Raw genomic sequence first — 26,406 nt, 5'->3', positions numbered from 1 at the left:
CGCATATTTGAAGGATATGAGAGGGAAATTCTGACACAGGCCTGGGGCAGAGTTAGTGAGGGACCCCCAAAGACTCTAGCTCCTGGCTTCTGCTTTCTTTTCATACCTGAAGCACAAAGAATCCATCAGGAATGAAAGAAGACCATGTAAATAGTATCCAAGAAGCAAAATGAGGGGCCTGAATCCTTGTTCTTATCTAGATTTGGCCACCAAATCACAACCCGCTCTGCAGCCCAGGGCAAGTCACCTCACCTCTCTGGTCTCAGTTGCTTCATGTACAAAATGATGATTTAAGCCTTAAAAGCATAGTTCCTTTTAAGGCTAGAGGTTATCAAGGACCCCTTCCATCTATAAAGGTACATCCAAGGCTCGCAAATTTTGGTCCATATACAAGGAAACGTACATTTAACATTATACGGTGACATGATATCTGTTCTCAGGTACATGGTATTTACAAAGGCACCTTATAAGGGTGCCTTGGTGCTGTTTTTTCAGATAATAATAATAATATAGCTTACACACAAGGTATTCACGGTATACCAAGTGTTGCCCTAAGCACCTTAATATGTTCATTCATCCTCACGATAGTTCTACGAAGTAGATGCTCTTACAACCTCCAGTTTACTAACGGGGAAACTGAGGTGCAGAGAGGCTAAGTGACTTGCTCAGTGTCACAGGGCCTGAACTTACAGTCTGTGCCCTTAACCAGCACACCACATGGCCTCTCTGGCCCAAACTAGACAATTCAAAGCAGACCATAAAAAAGGTCATTGTTCGGAAATGCTGAGCAGTTTGCTTTTTCTCCCCAAGTTTGCTTGAATTAAATGGAAATATCCATCAACCCTTCACTGGACTCTCCCCACCTACACACAGGGACCACCTCGCTTGCCTTTGAAGGTCTAACTGTAATATTACATCAGTGGCATCTATTTTAAAAAGAAAAAGGTCTAAAATTGTGTTTTTTGAAAAAATAAAGCGGAAAGGTACCCACGTGTGACCACCACTTTCATTTGCTAGCAGTCTATTTTAGTCCTGCATCTAATGACCCCAATGGAATATTTTTCAGTGTGTGCAACTTTTAACCGCTTCACTAACCCCATTAGTTAGTGGAAGAATTTCTCCTTCACTGCTGAGTCCAAATCTCATTACAGCGCTGGGGCCCAGCTACTAATTGCTGATGTTCCGGACTTGCCAGATGCATTTAAAAGAAGGTGGCATGTGGGTGGGAACCTGTATTTTCATCTTGGTAGATTTGATTGCACTTAATGGCCTTTCCCAATAGGCCTTGCCCTTGTGTTTAAACTTATAGCAAAAATAGCCATTCCCAGCATGATTGCTTCTGAGAGCTGCAAGAACCCCTGGGGACCATCTGGGCAAAGCTTTATCTTGACCCACAGGAAGCTGAAGCCCAGAAGTGAAGCATCACACTGGTGTGGCAGGACCCTGAGCCAGGAAGTGCTGCTGGCAGGTCAGAGGCAGAGCAGGCGCCACGCTCAGCTCTCTTTTCACTCCTGCCCGGCTCCTCCCTGTGTTTCCCCAGACTGTCACAACTAGACCACTGACATGATGGCTTTGCTCATAGCCATGATGACTATGTTCCATAAGCTCTGTTATTTACTGAATACCTTTCTCTAAATCAACCCATGTATTTATTGTAAAAGACTTCTTTAAATAGAAAATGAACACTTGCTACAAAATAAGGTAAACCTACAAAGGACAGAAAAGAGGAGGTGGATGGATCAGGTTCAAAGTCAGGCTCTGCCACTGTCCTGTCTATGGCTTCGGCAGTATGGGCTCCTTGGCTGTAAAAACCATGTCAGTGCCGCCCCCTAGAATGGTTGGGGCAATACTGGGATACACACCGGCTAGTTTGTCTCCTTATTTTCATTTCAGTGGATGCAATTTCTGCACAAACCACACTGAAAGGACTCAAAGTTGTTTCATTTTCCCCACATTACACTCAGTGGTCAAAGAAGGGCAGGGCGTGCCTTTGACTCCCTGCCCTTCCCTTCCAGGGTTTTAACGACACCGACAATTGTGTCCTCTTTTTCTTTTAAAGAGGAAATTGAAAGCTGAGTCAACTCTGGGGAACCTTCGATGGGGGGGGGGATGAGCTTTTCTGCACCACATACATTTAAGAACGTCCATTTGCATTTGATACCAAGCAATCCTGTCTCAAATGTGTGCCCCAAATCTCCCACGCAGAAGAATTTATGAAGAAGAAAAAACTGTGTAGGAAATTCTGGGAAAGGAGGCCAAAGCAGAAATGCTTTGGGGAAAAATTTTATATACTTTGATAAGATAGAATGAGAAAATCAATATACCCTGTTGCATCAACATTAGGAATGTTTATGACCTCTTTAGTTACAAAATTGTGCATATACTATTAATTTGATTGCTCTGTCATTTGCAAATTGACCTTTCTTTATAGATAGTATATCTGGTACAAAGTATTTCTTTCTTCCTTTCTCTTCTTCCATTCGAATGTTTAGGAATTTAAAACATTTTATGATTTAGAACTATTGGATCCCACTCCCAGGTTCCACAGCGATTATGGAGACAGGATAACCAGAATAACGCAGTGCACAGAACCTGCTGTGTCTGTGAGCTACTGCTGCATAGCTTAAACCACAACCACTTACTTAGCTTAGGGTTCTGTGGGACAGTAACTAGGCTGGGCTCAGCTGGCTGGTTCGTTTGCTCTCAGCTGGGCTCCTTCCTGTGTTTGTGGGCAGTTTCAGGTCAGGTCATTTGCTTCTGGGGATTGGTTGCTGTTCTGCTAGAGAAACTTGGTTTCCTCCATGGGTCTCATCCTCCATGTGCCTTGGTTATCACTCCGTCCAGCTAGCCCAGTCTGGTTCACTTGGCTGAGGGGAGAGGGTGCAAGGGAGCAAGTAAGGCCTCTTGATGCCTGGGCATAGAACTGGCCCTGCATCCTCTCCTCTGCAGTCTGTAGGCCAGACAAGTCTGAGGCCAAAGCAGATGCAAGATGTGAGAACTAGACTTCATCTCCTGTTGGGCACAGGTTTCAGTCACACAGCAAAGGGCATGGGAGGCCACTCAATAGAGCCATTGATGCAACAAATCTCTATTCCTACTGAGGAGGTATTTCTTAAGCTCTGACCTTAATTCCCAGACTTGGCAGTTTGTGTTCTGCCTCTGCAAGTAACCCAGCTGGACTCTGAGGATGCCAGGGACTCTCACTCTTCTGATTCTCTTGCACGTTACTGTGTCCTGGTTCTCTCTTTCTCCTTATAGGTGTGTCTGGTATGTCCCACTCTTCTCAAACCTCAGAGCATCTCTGGAAAGGCACACAGAGCCTGGGGACAAAAGCCAAGGCACAGGGATGGGATGGTGACTCACAATTCACTGCTAACTTTCTGGTTCTCATTTGAATTTTTAACATGCACATCTGTTACCTCAATTTAATAATGACAAAATTTTATTGCATCCTTCCTGCCATGTACCAGGAATTATGCTGAGTACCTGACCACTGGCTCCCACAAAATAGACAATAATCTCAATTATCCTCGTTTTCTAGAGTTACAAAGAAGGTAAGCCATCTGTCCTGTCCCCAGGTCCATAGACCTCACTGCTGTACTCGGCTGCTTCTTCCTCACTGGGAATATCTTGGAAGGGCTGTCTACACTTACCCTCTCCAGTTAGCGCCCACTCACTCCATAAAAGCATGAGCTGGCTCTACCTGATTAATTCATGAACTGGGTTCTCTCCAAGGTCACAAATGGCCTCTTTGTCACTGAAGTGATTGAACATCTCTCAATCTCTCTCTTGCTTGACTTTGGGGCCGTATTGGCCTCTGTAGCTGTATCTTCATTCTTGGAACATGCTGCAGAGTGAGAGTCTCTGAAATCACACCTTACAGGTTGTCTTCCTCTGTCCCCATCACCTTTGCAAACTTTCTTTCTCCTCCTCCTCCTTCCCCTCCTGACAAGAATCTCTCCTAGGCCCATGTGTCCGTTCAGTCCACCTCTCCTGGGCAATGGAATCCATTCTCATGACACCAATTATAAGTAGCTGGTGGCTTCTAAACCTTTATCACCCTCCAGAGACAACTGACTGCATCTCTGACTATCAGGCTCCTCCACTTGGCTGTCTGCAGAAATCTCAAAAAGTCTAGAAGGAATTAGGTGTAATTCCACTCACCACCACAGAAACCTCCTTCCTCCCCTTCCTTCAAGTTCTACAATTCAGGAAAGCAGACTTAGTAAAACAAATAAACCAGAAACCGGAAGTTTAGTTTTTTGGAGGTGGGCCGGAAGAGGGGTAGGCAGAAGAGCTGTTGTGTGTGTCACCTGCAGAGGGCAGCCTCCCCCCAGCTTCTGTCCAGCCCAGGTGTGCCCTCACATTTCCAGGCCTTTGGGCTTTTAGAGGAAACCCCCAAACCAGCATTATTATACGAAATGTCCTACTTTTTAAGTGTTGGCCACTAATTCAAATATTGTAAAAACACTACAGAAGCCAAATCTGCTCCTGACCAGGTGTGATGTACAGGTAGTCAGGTGACACCTGCCCACTGTCCCAGGTGAACACACTCTCTCCCACAGCCACAGAGGCCATTTCTAGGCCATCTCCAGGTCTCTGTCTCCAGCCTGACTTCCCTCTTCCATTTCAGATTCTAAAGTCCAATTGTCCCTACAGGCTTTTGCTCAACACTTATCCAACACTATAGCCCAGTGGAACAATATTCTTCTGCTCTTCAAAAATAGCTAGGGATCTGGATTTACGTGGGAAACTGCACGTTTTTAAAACTCACATTAAAAAAATTTCAGATAAAGAAATACTTTTTCTTAGGTCAGATTTGACATGAGGATCCCCCAAGCTGCCACCCCCTGATTTAACATGCCTACCCATAAGGTAGTGTGCACCTCTGAAGACCACACAGGAACACTTTTGTGGGTACAAAGATGCCACCTTCAGCCTTTTTGTTCTAGGCCAGCAGTTCTCAACCTGTGGGTTGCAACCCCTTTTTAATGATTGAGGCATTAGGAAGATTAAGAACCACTGTTCTAGGCCATGGGAGAGATCTTGCCAACTAGCACTTTTCTTGGAGATCATTGTGTCTAAAGTAATCCTGCTCTAGAGATCTCTGTGGACACATGGGTAGGTAAGGACTTGGTGACCCGAGGACTTCCCTACTGAAATAAAAAGCCAGATATGAGACTTTTACGTCTGCAAAGGTAGAGTATATGTACTTTTTCTTGTGTTTCCTTCTAAGTACAACTAAAAACCCTGGACATTATATATTTAAAAGAAAAACAAAACAAAACTCTGAAAGGTGGAGAATAAAGGTAAGACCATCTGGTAACCTAGGGCTCAAGGGACAACAGGGTAGTGTGTTCTCTGGATTTTTGTTTTGCCACCTACACCCCTAAATTGGAGCTGAAGAAGCCAGTAACTCAGAAAGGTTTGGGCATAGACCCAAAAAGGCCCAACAAAAGTTGATCTTTCTAGGCAAAATACAAGGAAAAGGAAAGCCATGCAAGACAGAAAACATTCAGAAAGTAACTTCTTTATACCAAATATCACAGCAAACACTGTGGCCCACACCCACATCGACAAAGGCTAACTGTTAAACCTGGACTTCTATTTCCTCCTGGGGATCATTTCCAGTGTAGTTTTAGAGACGGTCCGGTAAAAGAAAAGTTTAAATAAGATTCAGAGGCTGATGGGGCAGGCATAATACAAAATTGACCAAGTTTCAATAAAAAAAATCATTTATCTTAACAAGAAACAGAAAGATCTAACATTGGATAAAAAAAAGACAATATATAATAGATATCAACAGAAAAAAACAAAACAATTTTATTTATTTATTTTTAAAAGAGAGAGAGTCCTATTTTATCACAGTTGGTAGAGTGCCAGGGTCTCATAGCTCAGAGCAACCTCATACTCTTGGGCACAAGGGATCCTCTAGCCTCAGCCTCCCTCCCAAGTAGCTAGGACTAGAGGCACCCAGCACAGAACCCAGCTATTACTTTTTTTAGAGACAGGGTCTCACTCACTCTTGTTCAGGCTGATCTCAAACTCCTGAGCTCAGGCAATCCACCTGCCTCGGCCTCCCAGAGTGCTAGGATTATAGGCGTGAGTCACCATACCCAGCTCCAAATAATTTTAAAGCAACCATGATAAAAGTGCTTCTGCAAGCATGCCTGAAACAAATGAAAACCAGAAAGTCTCAGCAAAAGAGGTAGAAGATATAAGTAAGATGTAAATATGTAAATTAAAACAAATGGAAATTTTAGAGGTGAAAAATATAATAACTGAAATAAAAAGCTCAAGAGATGGGGTCAAAGAAAGAATGTAAGGACAGAGGAAAAAAATCAGTAACCTGGAGCATAGGACAATTGAAATGACTCAACCTGAATAACAGAAAATGGGATAAAAAAAATCCCACCAAAAAGAACAGAGCCTCTAACATTCATAGCATTGGACTACCAAAGGCAGAAGAGAAAACGGGATGAGGCTGAAAAAATACTTAAATAATGGCTGAAAATGTCCCAAATTTGGCAGGAGGCAAAAAAAAAAAAAAAAAATACCCACAGATCAAAAAGCTTAATGAATCTCAAAATATACCCAAAGAAAACTATAGCAAGACACTTAATAGTCAAACTTCTGAAAACTAATGACAAAGACAAAAAAAATCTCAAAAGCAGGGAGAGAGAAATTACATGTTGCCTATAAGAGAAAAAAAAACATCCTCATGACAGTGGGGATCTTACCAGACACCATCAAGGACAGAAAGAAGGGCAGTGCCTGTGGCTCAGTGAGTAGGGTGCTGGCCCCATATACGGAGGGTGGCAGGTTCAAACCTGGCCCCTGCTGAACTGCAACCAAAAAATAGCTGGGCGTCATGTTGGGCACCTGTAGTCCCAGCTACTCGGGAGGCTGAGGCAAGAGAATCACTTAAGCCCAGGAGTTGGAGGTTGCTGTGAGCTGTGTGACGCCACGGCACTCCACCAAGGGTGACTATGTCTCTACAAAATAAAAAAAAAAAAAAGGATAGAAAGAAGTGGCTCAATACGTTTCAAGTGGCAAAAAAAAAAAAAAAACCCCACAAATTTTAACCCAGAATCTTTTATCTAGTGAAACTACCCTTTGGAAATGAAGAGAAATTAACATGTTCTCAGATGAGGGAAAACAAAGAGAATTTTTGCCAGCAGACCTATCCTCAAAGAATGGCTAAAGGACTTTCTCTAAGCAGAAAGGCACTGATAAAAGGAGAAGCTTTGTGATAACAGGAAGGAGGAAAGAACACAGTGAGCAAAAATACGGATAAATAAAATAGGCTTTTCTTCTCTCGCTTTTTAAATTTGTTTTTCTTTCTTTTTCCTTTCTTTCTTTTTTAAGACAGAGTCTCACTCTGTTGCCCTTGATAGAGTGCCATAGAGTCACAGCTCACAGCAACCTCCAACTCCTGGGCTTAGGGGATTCTCTTGCCTCAGCCTCCTGAGTAGCTGGGATTACAGGTACCTGCCACAACGCCCGGCTATTTTTTGTTGTTGTTGTTGTTGCAATTTGACTCTTGTTATTCTCAAAATGTCAAAATTTTTAAAATGGAGAACAAATTAGTGGTTACCAGGGATTATGGGGGGTGGGTGGGGATGACAGAGAAGTTGATGTGGCTACAATAAGGGCTCCTCCAGGGATCTTTGTGGCCATGGAAATGTTCTGTAAATTGACTGCCTCAGTGGCAGTATCGCATTGTGATACTGTATTGCAGTTTCGTAAAAAGTTACCATGGTGGTGGTGGCGGGGCTGAGTAAAGGACCCCTTTCTCAGGCGTCTTTCTGTATTATTTATTCCAACTGCATGTCAATCTACAGTTATCTCAAAACGAAATGTTTATTTAAAAGAAAAAAAAGATTCAGAACAAAATAATCCCAATCTCTCAACTCCCAGATCCTGGTCCACCAGCCACACACCAGGCTCTCATGTCTATGGGTCACCAAGCTAGGAGGAACCCTTTAAGTCTGTAATCCTTTTTCCTACTGAGGTCCTGCCTGCAACTCCAGCAACATCCCTCCTTAAAACTTTCAAACTGTGTATTTAAAATCGTGAAATGTTGAAGCTAAGAGCATTAAAAAAAATGGCTACATAAAAGGGCCCCTCAGACCCCCCAAACACCCTTCCTTTCAATAAATTATAAACTAAGGAATGCGGTGCACTCAGCACCCCCAGCCTGGGGACAGGCCCCCAGCTCCTCTCCTGCGTGGATCTTATCTCTGTCCCAGGCCCGGTGAGCCGCCAACTCTCTCAGCTGCACCTGAGGCTGTTTTATTTCTCAAGTCAGATCACAGGCTCTGCAGCAGCACAGGCCTCCTTGGACGCCTAACATTGAGACACTAATTTCTGAAGGAGAGCATTTTTTTTTTTTCACCACTGTTACCTTGTAAAATTGTTTGTGAAGGAAGGAGGGACAGGAAGGCCTGTTGAGGTCAGTGGGATCAGGGACGCTCCCCTGGGACACAGTCATTCCCACTTGGCTCCCAAGCTGCAGGTGAGGAGACTAAGGCTCAAAGGGCACATGGAGGAGGTGATGTTGAACCCAGCGGGGCTGGACTCTCAGTGCCCGAAGCTGCATTGCCAATTATTCTGGACAGAGTTCAAGCTGTCCCCTGGCTGCAGATGCACCTGGGGCAGGGGCACTGGGGATGGGGTCAGGGACAAGACATCTGTAGCAGGCACCAGCCTGCCTTTACCCCACATCCTGGGCATTTGTGTGGGCGCCTCCCCTCACCTCTCCAGGTGTGTCTGTATTTACTTGTGTGTGCAAGGCATGAAACCTGGAGATGTCTGGGCACGTCTGGGTGGTGGTGGGGTGTCTCTTTGAGTATCTTAAGCGCGCTTGTGGGTCTCTGTGAGATGTTATGTTGTCCTCGTGTGCCTGAGGGGTCTGTGTGTCCCGTCCCCGTGAGATGTGGTGGCTGTGCGTCCCATGTGCAGGGTAGCGTCTGCGGCAGGGGACACGTGTGCATGTAGTGACTGTGTGGGGGTCTGTGAGCGCCTAAGTGAGGTGTGGCCTCTCATGCTGAGGCTCGAGAGAGCCCAGCTCTATTCAGGCCCCAGTGACAGTCCCCGGGCGGCCACCCCAGGCGCGGCGGCCCGCGAGGCTCGGCGGGGAGGAGCGCGTGGCCGGGTGGCGGGCGGCGCCCCCTGCTCCTCCCCGCGGGCCGGGCACACGTGGGCCCCGGGCGCCGCCTCCCTGCGCCGCCCGCCGCCAGCCGGGCCCCCGCGTCCCCACCCACCTCGGGCCGCCCCCGCCGCCCAGCCGGCCCGGGGATAAAGTGGCGGCTTCCGAGCCGCGCCTGGTCCCGCAGAGCCGGCCACGCGCAGCTCCTCCCGGCCCTGGCCCGCCGCAGACGAGGATCCACGGCGCTCGGGGAACGCGACAGCGGCGCTCGTGGCCCTGGTAACTGCCTCCCGGTCCCCGCCCCAGCCCGCGAGTGCCGCAGCCAGGGGTGGGAACCCGCATCGGGGTCCCCGCCGCGCTCGGCGTGGGCTCCCGCGCCCCCCGGGTGCGCGTGTGTGCGCGAGTGTGTGAGCGCGCGTGGCAGCGTGCGCGCGCGCCCGCCCTGCTCCCTCGCACCAGCCCCCAAACCAACTTGTGCCCGTCAACTCCATCTTCCCAGTGCCCGCGGTCCCCGGTGCAGAGACACCGGCGAAGCCCCCGGGTTTTCCTGTGGCGTTCCCGATGACAGCTGCGGGGCTCCATTCCCTGTGCTGTCGGAGACACGAGGGGAGCAAAGTTTGTCCGAAGCCTCGGGGGTGACTTTGTCTCGGGGACACGCATTTGCGCGTCTGCGAGGTGCGGGGTGTGCGCGCAGCTAGTTCCCCAGTTTCGCGGGCAGTGGGTGCCGGCGCTGAGCCCTCCCCTCCCAGCCCCTCCGGGGATTTGTTTAGTAAAGTGAGGACATGAACTAGTAGTGGGATGTCGCAGCGCCGGGCCCCCGCCCGGGGAGGGAGGGGAGCCCCGCAGAGCCTCTCTGGAGGCAGCCGCCCTGCTCTGCACCCCAGCCGGGAAGGCGAGATCTGGGGGGGCAGGCGCCAGGGGAGCACAGCGGGGCTCAGGAGCTGCTGAACGCTGCCCTGCGGCCGCCCAGATGAGGGAACAGCCCTATTTGCCTGGCTCTGCTTCTCGAGGCTGTCGTGGCTGTGGAATGCAAAAGCCAGGACGTAATGGAAACAGGTTTGTCGTGCATCTTTGGGATTTCAGACAGGAATGATCGGAGTATCATCCACCTCATTATCGTGCCCCCTTGAAACTGCTCCTTGGGGATTTTAGGATAGATGGGTGTTCTTGCAGCTGGGTCTTTGTACCCATAGAGCTGACGATAATTTCCACTTGATTACAGCTAAAATAGTCTTTAAGATGAAGTTTCCTGAAATGATTTAAAATAAACACAGATGGGAAGGGGGAAAAAAAAGCTGTAATGAGGCACTTAAAAAATAAAGTGAGCATTTTCTTGAGAACAAATGGGATTTTTCAGTCTTGGAGAGGTTTGCAAGAAATGTATGTATTTTTTAAAAAATCTTTGAAATGGAGGTTTTGTTGTTTTTTTTTTAATCGATTTTAAAAAATGTTACCGACTGAATAAGGCTTTCTCCTCCTATCCATACATATCTTTGCCGTATTTCTGACTTTGGAATATGTCCACTTTTCTTTCTAGGGCTTGAAGACCCTTCCATAATGCCAGAGGAAAGTTCCCCCAGGAGGACCCCACAGAGTGTTCCGTACCAGGACCTCCCTCACCTGATCAATGCAGATGGACAGTACCTCTTCTGCAGGTACTGGAAACCCACCGGGACACCCAAGTAAGTCCTCCCCAGAGTGCTGCCCAGGTGTGGGAGGCTGGCACCTGCTCCTCCTCCTTCAGCTCACCCATCTCCTGTGGATCCACTTTCTATTTAACCTACTTCTATAGCTTTAACTTTAGGCACAGCAGGTTAACAAAGCTGAAATTTATACTTTATATATATATATATATATTTTTTTTTTTTTTTTTTTTAATTGAGAAGCAGGAATTTTTTTTTTTTTAATTTTGACAACTAGGGTACAGATTCTACCGTATGGCTGTTTTCAAAAATTCCACATGACTTTATTTTTTGTGCTGGAGTTGATTTCCTGTTGTACAGGCATTTGTTTAAAATCAAACCCAACAATTAAAGAACCCCCCCCCAAGTGGTTAAAAAAACCTAAGTCATACACATCTTTTAACCTTTGCCCTCTCTTCCTGCTTGTTTCTGAGCTTTAGAAGATGGCATCCGTGAAGAAGGGGGTCTGGGTGTTTCCTTCTGATTCTGGGCCAGCTCAATTACTTTGTATGTTTTCCGTCAAGGATTTGTCTAGCTATTCGAAACAGGCATTGAGACTACACACAGGACAGCTGGTCTCCTCTCCGGTGAAGCAGGAAAACCCTGCTTGTTTGTGTTATGCAGGGAAAGAAATTATTTGTGGTAACCAGTTGGCCTGGTGACAAGTAAACATTTCCTGTTCCAGGGACCTTTTACCTGTTTCCTAGGCCTCTTGTCTCCTAGGGATCATAGCATGCTGTGGATTATATCTCTTTTTGTGTCTCAATAATCACCTAACCCTAGCAGAGTTGTAAAATCTCTCCCATATCTATACCTTAACCCAGGTAGCTGCAGTTAAAGACACAGAGATACAGACTTTTAAAACCTGGCTTAGAATGATAGCTTCAGGGCAGCCATACAAACTGGTTGTGGCTTTCTCTCTAGTGTGTTTGCAAAGTGGGTAATGGGCTGATAAGAATTCCTACCAGTTCTGGCAGTATCTGTCTTGAAAGATTTCCTCTAGAGAAAAGTATGTCTGTGTGTGCATGTTTTAAGGGGGCATGGAGAGGGAGAAGGAAGGGGGAGGGGGATTGTCAAGGACCATGATGCTAATTAATCATTAATTCTCCACTTTGATTAAACTGGCTGTAAAACTGCATATTCTTGGTTTAATTTCTAACAAATTAGTGGTATATGGTGAGTTATGTGGTCAAAATATAGAAGGCAGCCAAAGAATTGAGAGTAGAAGTTTTTCATGTCCAAGTTTCAGACTTTGGGGGCTTTGTTGGTTGAGTAGTGAGATTGTCCCAGTTTGAAGTCAACAATGAAGAGGGCCCGCAGTCCTCTGGCGGGGGAAGGGTGGTGGGTGAGTGCATCAGAAATGGCCAGTTGGCTGCCCTCCCCTGGGCTGTGGGTGGTTTTCACCATCTCCATGCTGTAGTTGCCTTGCAGGGAGCTCTGTCTGCTGCTCGGCAGTCAGAGATGACAACTCAGCTCCTTCGTTTAAACCGAGCTGTCTCTTGGAAATCAGTGTCCACCTGTGGCCAGCACTGATGTGAGTCAGAATAGGAGTGAAAAGGGAGGCCACTGGGCCCTTGAATTTGAAAGAAACATGTGGGTGTGGAAAAGGTTGAAGAGGGAAGTTTTAAGACCAGAAGCCTTCATAGAACCCTCATTTGACTAAAGAGGAAAGTCATGTGCCTCCCCTGGCAGCCTGGCCTGGACCCCTACCCCCAGGGCATGATTCAGATCAGTAATTCCCTTTGGGGTTGGGGGCTCCCGTCAAGGGCAGTCCTTGAAACATTTCACAAGCAGCCGGACCAGTCAGAATGAGCAGGGGTCTCCTGCAGGCCCCTGCAGTGACACAGGTTAACTTGTGCTTGCCAGATCTGGGGGTTGTCTTTGGGATTCTGGGTGGGGTGAGGACAGAGGCTTGTGCCAGCCAGCATGGAAGAATCTCCATACCTTAATGACTGAGGCCAGCTGCTCTGCAGACCGCCCTCCTGCTCCATCTGGGAGACCCCTGCAACATTATTGCTTCAGCTGGTCTGCGTTTAGGAAGAGGGAGGGGACCTCAGGTCACCAGGACTTCAATCTACCCCCCAAGCCCTTTGTCCCTTTTTAGCATAATCAGGGCCTTCCCTGGCACAATCACAACTCTCTCCAGTTGGGAGGAAGGAGGAAAGAAAGGGAGAAAAAAAAAAAGAGGAGACTGAAACTTTCCTGACTTCTCTACCAAGTCCTGGGAAACTGTAGGTCAAACAGCATCTTACTCCTTTGTTCTCTTTCTCACGGAGGCCCCTGGCCTCACAAGCCACCCTGAGGGGCTGTGGACCATCTTACTACACAGGCAGGTCCATACCTGCCTGCCTTAGCTGGTAGTCTTATCAACAAGTTGCCTGCAGCTCTTTGGGCCTTCCCCAAGAACCTGCTGGGACATTCTGCCCTCAGGGAACTCCTGAGGACCCAAGGCTAGCTCTGCAGGTGTCTCAGAGCAAATTTCAGCCACAGGTGTCACCCATGACCTGGCAAACTGGCTTAACCTGCTTTATAGAAGCAGATTATGTCATCATATATGGCAGCCTCCTCAGTGGACACCGAGAGAGGGAAAAGCATGTCTTGGGTTTATCTTTACAGTTTGTACATACAAACATAATGCTGTTTTAAGATAGCAGGCCAGAGTCTCAGTATTTAATGTATGTGACCCAGAGAGTTTAGGTCTCCATTCATGATCAAATTCACGCTCACCTGGTAGAATTTACAGTCATAACAGATACTATACTGAAGGCATGGCCGCAGAACTGTCTCACATGAATCGAGCGCCAAGTATGTTCTATGTTCTAGGGTCTGGACTCATTTCACCGTCACATCAGTCTGTGAGACAGGATTTTTGTTATTACTCCCATTTTACAGATGAGAAAACAGAGTCCAAAGTTGTAAAGTATCTTGCCTCAATGACCCAGCTGCCAGCAGCTGGATTTGGTCCAGATTTCTCTGACTCTGAGTCAATGGCTCTTCTTAACATACCACCAAGCAGGACAGACTTTGTCTTTACAGGTAGTATTCTCCTGATAAACTCTTAACATTTGGGTTAGGGTAAAGATCATTTCCTGGATAGAGAGGAAAGAAATATAGTAGAACCTCTGTAAGATGACCAACCAAAAGACTAACAAACTGGTCAACATACAGAGGTGGTCAACACAAGGAACTAGGCCTACTGTATTGATATGTACTGTGGTGCATGTCTGGGGCATGAAAATTAGGTCAGCTTAAGGGGATGGACAGTTTAGGGAGGGGGTCAGCTGTGGAGGTTCTACAGTAATTCTCCCTAAACAGTTGTTCATAATATATTAAAAGTGGCAAATAGATTAGAGATATATATCCCTTCTGAATAAAAGTTCTTATTATAGCCTGGGTGACTGGCTGCCTTATCCTGATCCAATGTGCTGGAATTTTAAATAATGGGTCTTTAGCAAATTCCCACTGATGCTGTGGGCAGTGTGGTGGAGACCAGCCCATCAATGGAGGTGAGCTAAGCTGGGAGGTCAAGTTGCTCTTGTGCTCTTGAGTAATATTTAGCTATTTTTTGTTGAGTCCACATAAAGGCCAGTTGGCTGCCCACCCCTGGGCTGTGTGGTTTTCACCATCTCCATGCTGTAGTTGCCTTGCAGGGAGCTCTGTCTGCTGCTGTGCAGTTAGAGTGACAACTCAGCTCCTTTGTTTAAACTGAGCTGTCTCTTGGAAATCAGTATTCACCTGTGGCCAGCACTGATGCGAGTCAGAATAGGAGTGAACAGGGAGGCCACTGGGCCCTTGGAGGTGAGCTGCTTTGTGGGCTCCTGAGCTGGGAGGTCAAGTTGTTTTTGTGCTCTTGAGTAATATTTACCTACTTTTCGTTTAGTCCACATAAAGGCCAGTTGGCTGGCTCTGGACCTCTTCCTGGCTGGTCAGCTTGGTGGGAGTTGCTGGACATTACTCAGCTGTGCTCAGAATCCCTAAAGCAGGGACAGACTTAAATGGCACTGAGCACCCTCCCTTCCTGCCACCCTCGTACTGTCTTCCTCCCGTCAGTGCCAGCCACTTGGGTGTGGCACCAGTGGCTCAGGAGATAACCTGGCTCCCAGCCAGCTGGTCCATCTGGACATGAAGAATTTTCACCACTGGCTAGACATAATTTCGATCCCTCTCCCTTCCAGAAGCACTCTCAAAGGCCACACGCGGTTGCCTCTGTTTGTCCCTGAGGTTTTTGGGCAGATTGTCAGCCAGTTTGGGGCGTTTTTCCCCCCTCCAGCTCACTGTTTGTCCAGGTGCTGAGTTTGAGTGTGGAAAGGAGCATGAAAAGATGATCTCTCCCGGGCGGTGCCTGCCGACCCTGTGACCTGGCCTGCCCAGGCCACTGTCCTCCTCATTCAGCCGAGGGGCCTCAGTGGTTGATACATTTACAGGGTCAACCAAACCGCACGACTCATTTGTCTCTGCAAATGGCCCTTCTGTGGGCCTCTGCGGCCCAGCGCTGGCTCTGGGCCTCTCCCTGGCTGTCAGGAGCCAGTCTGGCCCTCCATGCCCAGCCCTGCGGGCTCCCACCGCCTCACTCTGCCTGTGATGCAACAAGTCCCTTTGCTCCTTTGCTGATGTCTGCATGTTCCAGGCATTGGAACAGGAGGTGCCAGGCAGGGACAGAGTAGCAGAGACCACTTCCTCTGACGAAGGCATGGGGTGGGCTGACGTGCAGATAGCAGTAATGCCGTGCAACCGGGCGCTTTCATGCGAAGTAGACAGAGCCGGGTGGGTTGCAGCTCCTCCCAGCCTTCATCCCCAGAAGGACGTGGGGGGGCAGGGCAAGCAGAAAGGGGTGAGCCTCACGGTGGGCTGAGGGGCTGCAGGTTTGTCTTGTGGACAGCCAGGCACATGGAGACAGGTGCAGGCATCCAGCTGTGGCCAGGAGGGCCGAGTCCCAGCAGTGATGTAGCTCCTCCTGCCAGCAGGGACTATAGAAGATGTGGGTGGCTGTGCCAAGGGGTCAGTGGGCAGCAGAGGGAGGAGAAGGATGACTCCCAGGTGTCTCTCAGCGATGGGGAAGGAGCTGCTGTGGAGGGGGCAGGGCAGCTGGGGTTCTTCTTTGCAACGCACGCCTTTACTGTATTCTCTGCACAGGAGATGCCAGGGACTGCTCTCAGGTAGCCAGGACAGTGTGTGGGGGGCACTGGATACTGTGGGTCATTTCCTGGAGCAGCAGTGGGATGAGCCAGTGGAGGGGGGGGGCAGGGAGGAGACCCTGCAGGGGCCTCCAGAGCCCAGTGTGCCAAAAACAAATTACATTTCAAATGTCACCGGTAAAATATGACTGGGTATTAATCAGGACCGGCTCTCCTGAGGTGTGACAGGCACAGGACTTGTACTGTCCCAGCTGGAGGAATCCAGAATTAAGCCTCTGTAACATACAACCGTTATTTCATGACATTTGCCCGGAAACACTGAGAAAATGGACCCTACGATGCATTTTCTTAGTAATGACATTATTTTTAATCCTGTTGCTGTTTCAGGAGCACCCCTGCATTCTTCTGCCTATTCTAAGAATTTCCAAAAGTTTCCTTCTCTCGTATGAAGCTGTGATTTCTCCTTCTGATGGGTCTGCCTTTGTGGTAGTATCGCAAGTTGTCTTATTTTTAAATAGGGCATTTCTTCTGGGCTTTTTTTCTTTAAGGCTCTTTGAATAGCAGAGATCTTTTGATGGCGAGAGGAAAGGCCAGCTGCTGTTCTTGCAGTTGATTTTTCCAGCAGCTTTGTTAAGGGGCAATTTCTTCCAGTTGCTGTAAGAATGTTCTGCAGATACAAATCTGGCTTTGTTTTGTGGTAGAGTCTAAAGAAAAAAAAATAGTAAAATAAGCTGCTTGCTGAATAGCGACCGTTGTCCACCATTGTCCATTTATCGGCACCTTTTAGGTGTAGACCTCAATCGCAGATGTGCTTTGCCCATGAAAGCAAACCAAACTGGTGGTCATTGTATAAACGGAGGAAACGGTCTTTAGTGGTGCAAATTTTTACAGCTGAGATTGCAAAATGACCCTTGTCCCATATTTTCAGGTCACCCAAGGTTCTTGTGGATAGGAGGTTCTTTTCTTTTCACACAGCCTTGTCCGTTAGGGCCTGGAGTGGGACGCTGTGGTGGTCACTGAGCAAAGCTGGGGTGATGCTGCTCTCTGTGTGTTTAGGGGCTGTCACTCCACACAACTGCCCCAGGGTGACCTCCGTGGCCTCTCTCCTGGGCTCATGCTGACCATTGGTCCCCGTGGCTGGTGTCCAGTGATGGAAAGGTGCCCTTCATCTTCCCCAGCAGGGTATTTCTCATGGGGTCATAGCTCTATCAACATTCTGCAGGGAGGCAGGAAAGAAAGAGAGAAGGAGAGAAGGAGGAAGAGAAGAGGAGAGGGGAGAAAGAAAGGGGGAGAGAAGGGGCAGAGGACAGAAAGCGGGGCTGGGAAGACAGGTAGTGAGCAGGAAGGTATCTTTAGGCATCACTAGCTCTCCCCGACCTTGGGGATTTCCAGAAGGCTCATGGATAGTCTGTGAACAGTTTGACAACATGGGCGTGTGAGTAGATGCCCTTTTCTAGAAAGGGAGAAAGATTATAGATTCTACCAGCCTCTCAAAACCGAGGTAGCCCATGGCCCACAGCTTTGTGCCCAAGCTCACCACTGTACAGATGGGAAGACCAAGGCTCAGAGGGTAAGGATTCTTCAGGCCGCACAGGGGTCCTGACCTGCGTGTCTTCTGCTCCGTCCGTTTGTTAGGAGTTCCCCCTCTGCCTCCTTTTCTCATCAGTTTAAGCTACAAGGTCACCCTGCCCAGTGGGGGTGTGAGTAATTGTCCAGTTGGGGAGCGGCTTGGGCAGGTCTTTGCTCACCAGCTCCCTCTCCTTTGTCCAGAACTCGTTTGGCCAGATCTCTGGTTGGTGGTTCTGTCCTCAGTGGTTAGAAGTGTGTGAACACCTAGGCGAGGCCCAAGGAGACTGCCCAGAGACTGACGGGGTGGGAGGAGGGGGAGAGACTACAGGAGTGGAGAAGCCCAGAGGCCTCCTGGGACAGGGGAGAGGGGTAAGGGCACCCTGGACAAAGAGGAGGGGAGCGGAAAGGAAGAAGGGGAAGAGAAAGAGGTGGAAGGAAATGAGAAAGCTGCACCGTTGGCCGTGTGTCGCCTCTGGTTAATGTTCCTTGTCAACTTTTAGCCAACTGGATCAGCGATTTAAAAACCTCTAGTTGGGTTAGTCATTTTTGAAACGTCGTTCTTTTTATCCTGTTTAGTCGATCTTGAAGAGACATCCTTCAGGAAAACTTTAGCTCTGGGGAGCAAAAGTTCATGATGCCTGGAAAAGAACACATGTCCTGGACCCAGCTTGGCAGGAGCAGCCCCCGAGATGCGGGCAAGGCCTGGGCTATGTAATGTCACGTAACCACTCTGCGTCAGTTTTCCCATCTGCACAATGAGGACCAGTAGCAGGGGGCAGGGGGCAGCTTTACGGGGCAGATGGGACTTGGGGAGAGCAGAGGGGACTTGGGGAGAGTGCCTGGCGTGTGGTCAGTGAGGTGTCAGTGGGTGTTATATTCTGCATGTTTTCTTTTCTTTTTCTTTTTAATTAAATCATAACCGTGTACATTAATGCAATCATGGGGTACAGCATTTTCATATACAATTTGAAATACTCTCATCAAACTGGTTAATGTAGCCTTCATGTCATTTTCTTAGTTATTGAGTTAAGACATTCATACTCTGCTTTTAGAAAGATTCACTTGTACCCTTGTAAGATAAACCATAGGGGTGACCCCACCAATCTCCCTCCCTCCACCCATCCACTCCCCTCCTCCCCTCTCCCTCCCCCCTTCCCATATGCTAAGGCTATAATCTATTCTGCATGTTTTCTTTGGCTTCCTCCCCTGTTGGCCTGGGAGGCTCTGAGGCCTGGGGTTGGGCCTGTCTGTTGCCCACCATTATCCTTCACTTCCCTCCACCCTCCTGGCAGCACCAGTCACCTGAGACCCAGAAAGAGAGTGATCAGGAGTTCCGTCACGTCCATCTGGCTGCTCCCCCAGCCCCGCCAGTCCCACCAGCTTACGGGGTTTTCCCCAGCCTTGGGGTAATTCCCTTGGTAAAAATTCAGTTCCATTTCGAGGAGATTTCAAACTCTCTGATAAACATCTAGGGTTGCTGGGTACTTCTGTTACAAAGTAAACAAAAGGACAAAGCCACAAGGAAGCCGGCCTTTGGTGGTGAGATTCTTTCTGTGATAACACATAGGCTAACTCGCACTTCTCTTTTATAAAACCTCAGTATTTGTGGTACGACACTGGACTGGAAGGGGGGCTAGTACGGCAGAAATCAACTCAAACCTTCATAGAAGCAAGCAGCCGAGTTTTAGTGGCCCGCGTCTCAAGGTGTCTCGGCCTTTGGCATGTATTTCTCCTTCGGTCCTGATTATCTATCAGATTTGTGTGGAAACTGGTGTTCCAGGGCCACCCTGCCATGTATTAGAGTGGGCGGGGTAGTCTGGGTCATGTTAAGAATCTGTTGCTGTTATTTGGCCCATGAATCTATAGCTGGCGATTTGTGCTAAGTTCTGCCGGGCGGATCGTCTGCTGCTCTTTGCTGAGCTCCCTCACGCATCGCTGGGCAGCTGCTGGATCCATGGGGCCTGGCTGGCCAGCCAGGGGCTAGCCAGTCTTGGCATTTGTGGGCTGATGGCAGGCTCACCTCCTCTCTCATCTTTTAACATACTGGGATCTGTTTTTAGAGTGGCCATGTTTCAAGAGCAATGACAAAGCAATGCCAACATGCAAGTGCTTTCAGAATCTCTGCTGATAATGAGGTCTGTGAGCGTCCCAGTGGCCCAAAGAGGTGAAAGGCTAGCCCAGGCAGAATCCCAAGAACAGGGGATGCAGGAGAAAATATTCTGTGGCCAGTTTTGAAATCTACCACATGGAGGACATTTGTACCAAGGGTGGGATCAGGGTCAAAGTTTTATTTCTCTCTCTGCCTATGAATACCTTTAGACAAAGTCACCGCTTAGACCTTCCAGCAAGTTCCCAGAGGCTTTGCTGTGACTCTGGGGTAGTTTGCATATGGCGGCAGCAGAGCAGCTCCGTCAGGGCAGAATTTATGTTCAGTTCTTATTCTGTCTTCTCCAGCACTTGTTTCTTGCAGCATTTCCTGCCTGGCAAAAAACAAGAGACTGAAACACATTTGTTGCATGAATAATTCAGTGGGATGACTGAGATGGGATTATTCCCAGAGTCTGTGCTGCTGTGGATTTCTAGGAAAAGAACAGAGGCATTTCCCTCGATTGTGGCTTAGAGGGACGAACTTTCTGTGCAGGAAATGGGGCGCTTAAATGCAGAAGCATCACTGAATGAGCGGTGACACCTAAAATGGGAATACTGCCTGAAGGTAGTGCCTTGAGACACTAGGTGGCTGTGTTTTAGACGATTTTTAACTTCATTATAAAACCCTGCATGTGGAAATGCTCTGTGAGCGGGCACTGCAGTGTAGCAGGCGTTTTCCACTTTTGCACAGAAGTCAGCATGGACGTCAGAGTCTGGAGGTTCTGCTTCCTTTTTTGATATGTGCTGGGGAGGTGTTTCAACAAGTATTAACTGAGCTCCTACTGTAAATTCAGCTCTGTGCTAGGAGCACTGGAGTGTCCTCAAAGAGCCTGAAGACTCCGTGTCTGCAGTTCACCCTCTCCATGACACGGGCTCTTACCCAGCACCTCACATGCTCCCGGTCACACAGAAGGGAAGCAGCCCTTTCTCCACTTTTGAAGGCATCTCTGCCCGTTTGTCAGGGAGGCAGTGCCAGGCACCGTGGGAGTTGGCTTGTGAGGGCCATGAATTCAGCTTGGGAGTTCCAGGAAGACATTTAGGTGACTGATTTTAAGCTGGGTCTTAAAGGTAGAAAGGGGCATTCTAGGGAGGAGGGAACCACCTTCACACAGGCCTGGAGGTCAGGGAGAAAGGAAATGGTTAAGGTGAACAGATTTTAACATTGGTAAAGCAGGACACCATTGACGGGGGAGTGGGGGGTTAATTAAAAGTTTGGTCTATATGGAGCAACAAAAATTTTCATAGAATGCAAAAATAGTATTGTAATATATTTTTTAAAATTTCAACATAAGTACAACTTACAAATATAATACATTAAAAATTATGTATAGTATTATTTTATTCTTTGGCATATTTCTCATTTGAGTGAACTTTTTTAGTAGATTGCTATCGTTGTTTAAAAGGTCATGAAATTTTTCACAAGAATTTGTTAAATTATATTTCACACATAAAATGGCTTTCAGAGTCTCAACACTTAATTGTGGTTTTTCTGATGTCCACACTTTATTTAGAAAAAACATGTTCAGTCGCAGCATTAGTTCCTGGTAAGGACAGCGCGTATCTCACAATTTTTAGTGCATTATTGTATGGAACATGGTTTGTTTCAAAATGATGAAATATTTCTAACCATTTGTTCTCTATTATGATTTTTGCTGTTGCCCAAGATTTAACCTTTTCCTTATCAATATTTTTTTTTAATAATGATACCTTGTAAGTCGTAAGTGTGACTGTCAAGGCCGGCCCTAGACTTTTTGCCGCCACTATAAAATATAAATAATACAAGTATTGTCTGCTAAATTCATGAAATAAATAACTTACCTAAATTATCTGAATAGCTGATTTGTTGACATCACTTGTTTAACTAGCACTAGCACGCAGTATGATGTGTATCGTCTGAGAGACAGTTACAAAATGTTTTCCTCATTGCCAATGCCAAAAAATGCCATTGTTCATTAAGTCCAAACAATGGTGGTCGAATTCTAACAACTGATCAACAATGCGAACTTTGATAAGCAGTTCTCAATAATCAGTTCTTAACAATATTTTTTATTATTAAAGTTTAACATCATAAAATTAACAAAAATAATATAAAACTCATATCCTGGTGAAATAGCCACATGGCAGCCAAAAACCGTATATTCCCTTCCCATTCTCCTGCCGTTCCCTAGCTTATCATGCATTCTTTCCAAAAATCGGGACTTTTTTAAAATGCCGTGGGACACAGGACAAATTGTTAAAAATTGAGACTGTCCCGCCAAAAGTGGAATGTCTGGTCACCTTAGATATGGTGCTCTCTAAAAACAACAGGATTCTTTGGAAACTGGAGTCTAACACGCATGGCAGGGTGGGTTTGGAAAGGCAGCTCAGGAGCTGGGGCTGAGATGGCTGTTGTTAAGTCCGCTGGGACCACTGACAAAGTACCACAAATGGGGGTGGGAGGGCAGGGTTCCCATGGCACAAGCTATTTTCTCACACTTTTGGAGTCTGGAAGTCTAAGACCAAGATGTCAGCAGGGCTGGGTTCTTGATGGAGCTCTGGGGTAGTTTGCCGCTGGTGGCAGCAGAACAACCTGTGGCCTGTCCAGGGCAGAGTTCACATTCAGTCCTCATCCTGTCCTCTCTAGGGCTCACCTCTTGTAGAGCTTCACTCCTGGCACAGAACAAGGGGGGCTTCTCCTTGGCTTGCAGACGCGACCTTCTCGCTGCCTCCTCAGTGGCCTTCCCTCTGTGCACTCATCCGTCATAGCCAGAGTGGACTCACTAAGGAATTTGGGCCTTGCTGGGTTGGGAACCACTCTAGAGCCACATGGGATTGCTTGCTGTTCACATCCTGGTACAGTGAGAGCCACTGGGAAAATTGTCCAAGGCTGCATAGTTGTCTGGCTGAAATTCCAGACTGGGATGAGGACCCTGCCTTTTCATGCCTCTGCTGCTCTGTGGTTTTGTGGGGGATGCCCCAGCCTGTGTGAAGTTGCTGTGGCTTTGTCCTTTACCTGAGGACTGTGCCTAAGGCGGCAGTCACAGATGGGAGTATGCCAGGAATAAACTGCCGTTACAGAGTGAGGGCACGGTGCAGGGCCAGTGGGGCCATCCCCCCTTCTTTCTTGTCAGTTTTTGACCCCAGGGATATGACGTGCATGACATGTCTTACTCAGACGTGGCTCTCCTGTTCTCCTTTCTCAGTGTCATTGGCAGCTGGGGCTGGCTATAGGACCTACTGAAGGCTAATGAGACACAGGACAAGTTTCTGGAAGATTCCCAGACAGCTTTTAGCTCCCTGATAAAAGACAAGAGAGAGCAGGATGAGGAGGTGGATCTTTCTCTGCTCCAATCCCCACCCTGCTTCCTGTCTTTGAGGTGGTCATAGTGGCTGTAGTGCAGGAGCCATCTCCCTGTCATGAGGTAACAAGGCTAACAGCCTCCGAGAGTGGAGGAGAAAGATAGAGAAATCAGAGTCCTTGATGCAACACTGAACCAACCTTGGGCCTGCCTGTAAGTAGACTTGGATTTCTGTGAGAAGAATCCGTGCCAGCCATCTCAAACCCACTTGTGATCTGATCTTTTAGCCAGATGTTTCCAAATGATGGAAAATCCAAGCAGTGGTGAGTGTTTGGGCTACTGATACTTGAATTGAGCATCAAAATGGTCCAGGACAGACCTGGAGAGCACAAGTGAGAGGCAGAAAGGCGTTCTAAGTGTGTCACCCTTGGACAAAGGCCCTGGAGGGTGGGCCAGTAGGAGAGGAGAGGCTGACCTTGGAGAATAGTGGGCCATGAGTTTGGAGCCTGAACAGGCATCAGCTGGCCTCCTCTTCCTCCCACCAGCAGTGCCCCCAATTTGAGGGGCTTCTCTCCTCCACCTTCAGCCCATGTGTTTCTGAGGCCATTGATTCCACCCTAGTCAGGGGTTGATCACATTGCAGGTCCAGCCTATCGGCATGGCACAGTCTCCCTTCCCTTTGGCTAGGGAATACTGGAATACTCAGCAAGCACCCAGTGGTCAGGAAGATGTCCCCGAGACCCTCGGGAAGGAGACTGTCACTTTACTTCTCCGGAGTTGCCCCTAGAAGTGTGAGCCCTGGGCACTCTGGTAGCCGTATTGAGACCAGGAGGGAGAAACCTGTTGGCCGATAAAACCCACCTCAAGATAGCAGAGCTAAGAAGTGTTGAGAGGGAAGCCAGGTCCCGGCCATGTTGCCAGACCCCCTCAAATCAAACCTAGCAGGCCTGAGCCCAGCAGTCACACAAACCAATAAGCACGGGAAGCATTTTCTCTCACAACTAAAAGAATAATCATGAATCTGGAAATGGCCACACTGGAGGCTCTGGGCCTATAGAGGTCGCAGACAGTTTTTCTGTTACGAAAGTGAGACTCTAGGCAAGCTCAGTGGTTCACACCTATAATCCCAGCACTTTGGGTGGCTGAGGCAGGAGGATCACTTGGGTCCAGGAGTCTGAGGCCTGAGACTGCGTCATGAGACTGTGTCTCTAAAATTAAAATAAATAATAAAATGTAGTTAACTTTCCACCCAAGGCACAGGAAAAAGAAGAGCAAATTAAATGTGAAGCAAGCAGAAGGAAGAAAACAGTAATGATTAGAGCAGAAATTAGTGAAGCAGAGAATGGAAAATAGAAAAAACAATAAATCCAATTTTGTTGTTTGAAAATATCAACAAAATCGACAAATCTTGATCGATCAAGAAAGAAAAAGAGAAGATTTGGATTATTGGAATCAGGAATGAAAGAGGGGACATTACTAATAATTTTTTAGAAATAAAAAAATGTAAAGGAATACTATAAAAAACTATGTATACCACTAAATTTGATAATTTGGATGAAATGGACAAGTTTTTAGAAAGATTCACACTACCAAAACTGACTCAAAAAGAAAGAAAATCTGAATCAATTTAAAGCAGGTAAAGTCCTTGAATTAGTAAGCAAAAAATACCCACAAAGAAAAACTAGGCCCAGATAGTTTCACTCTTACAATCTACCAAACATGTAAAGAAGAATTGACACTAATTATTCACAAACCTTTCCAAAATTGAGAAGAAGAGAGAACACGTCTCTTCTCATTCTAAGTAACCAGTATTACCTGGACGCCGAAAGCAGACAAAGACATTACTACAAAACTAAAGATCAATATTTCTTATGAATATAGATATTAAAAATCTTCATTAACATACTAGCAAACTAAATCCAGCAACATTTTGAAAAGTTATTATACATCCTGACCGAGTGAGAGTCATCCCAGAAATGCAGGGATGGTTTCATATCTGAAAATAAATTAGCGCAGTGCACCAGAGTAGTAGGAGAAAATTCAAATCTACACGATCATTTCAATAGATGCATAAAAAGTATTTGACAAAATCTAATGCCCTTACATAATAAAAACACTGAAAGCCCTAGGAGTAGAAGGGATCCCCCTCAATCTGACAATCCCCCAAACCCAAATCTCAAGTCACACTTAACGGTGTTGGTTCCTCCAAGATCCAGAATGAGACAGAGACTTCCTCGTCCCCACATCTATTCAGCCCTGGACTGGAGGTTCTGTGATCTCAACTACAGACTAGGAATATAAATAGTCATCTCTAGGCGTGTGATCGTGGGTAATTTCCATTTTATTCTTTACATTTTTCTGTCATCCCAACATTTTCTAAAAGGAGCAGTTTGGGGGATATTATACCTGAACCAGGTCTTGAAGGATAGTGGGATTTGAACAAAAAGGAAAATGTTCCAGGAGGAGGGATTGGACAGCGTCAGAGGGTAGGAAGGGGAGCAGAGCAATTGGCTGAAGCCCAGGGCAGGGCTGGAAATCACCTCATGTGCCCCATGTGTCTGGGAGGTCTCTGAGACGGCTCAGGTAGAGCGTGGGGGCTAAGGCAGGGAGAAGAGCAGAGATCCCACTGCTGACTCAGCAGCAGACCCAAAGTTAAGGAGCATGTAAAGGTGAGACCAAAAATAGTAGAGAGAAAAGAGGATCACTAGGAGAGAGCATTGTCACACCAGGAGTAATGGGAGGCCAGCAGCTGGCCTGAGGGCCTCTTCCTCTCCCTGATGTGGATGGCCCCCAACTACAAAACAGGGAGAGTGGGAGGAGACTGCTGAAGGAATGGGTCCATCACAGCACCTCTTCCTATAACTGTTCTCAAAACAGTTTAGGGACTTTGTGAAGACAGGTGAGTGTTGGATGCTGCCAGGCCCATGGCAGAAAGGGCCTGGGTGTCCAGTGGCATTTACAAGGAAAGAGACAAATGTGTAGCTGTAAATATCCATCTGTCCACCGACCCATCCACCCACTTGTTCATCCATCCACCCACTCACCCAACCATTCATCCACCCATCTACCCATCCACCCACGCATTCATCCATCCATCTACCCATCCATCCATCCACCCACCCACCTACTCATTCATCCATCCACTCATCCATCCATCCTTCTACCCACCCACCCATCCATCCATCCATTTACCTACCTACCTACCTACCCACCCACCCATCCATCCATCCATCCATCTACCCATGCATAGACCCACCCACCCATCCACCCACCCACCTACACATCCATTCATCCATCCACCCACCCACTTACCCATTCATCCATCCACCCATCTATCCATCCTTCTACCCATGCATGCATGCACCCACCCATCCATCCATCCATCTACCCACCCATCCACCTACCCACCCACACATCCATTCATCCATCTACTCAACCATCCA

At 47.5% G+C, this 26,406-nt stretch overlaps 1 protein-coding gene across 2 annotated transcripts in view; it reads left to right on the top strand.

Annotated features, from left to right (window-relative positions):
• The first annotated feature begins 9,270 nt into the window (after positions 1-9,270).
• Positions 9,271-26,406, top strand: part of MGLL (monoglyceride lipase) — a 123,463-nt gene continuing 106,327 nt past the window's right edge. Inside the window, exons 1-2 of one of the 2 annotated variants that reach the window (XM_012809238.2) lie at positions 9,271-9,430; positions 10,689-10,833. In XM_012809238.2, coding sequence (XP_012664692.1) covers positions 10,709-10,833 — 125 coding nt within the window. In that variant the 5' untranslated portion in view covers positions 9,271-9,430; positions 10,689-10,708. Of the gene's footprint in view, positions 9,431-9,679; positions 10,208-10,688; positions 10,834-26,406 lie in introns of those variants that run through there. The other variant, XM_023516955.1, reaches the window with a different exon arrangement.

Source organism: Otolemur garnettii, unplaced genomic scaffold (genome assembly GCF_000181295.1).
Source record: "Otolemur garnettii isolate 467f Iridium unplaced genomic scaffold, OtoGar3 scaffold00101, whole genome shotgun sequence".
In the NCBI taxonomy this organism is placed as follows: domain Eukaryota; kingdom Metazoa; phylum Chordata; class Mammalia; order Primates; family Galagidae; genus Otolemur; species Otolemur garnettii.
This window is presented reverse-complemented; position numbering and strand designations above follow the sequence as displayed.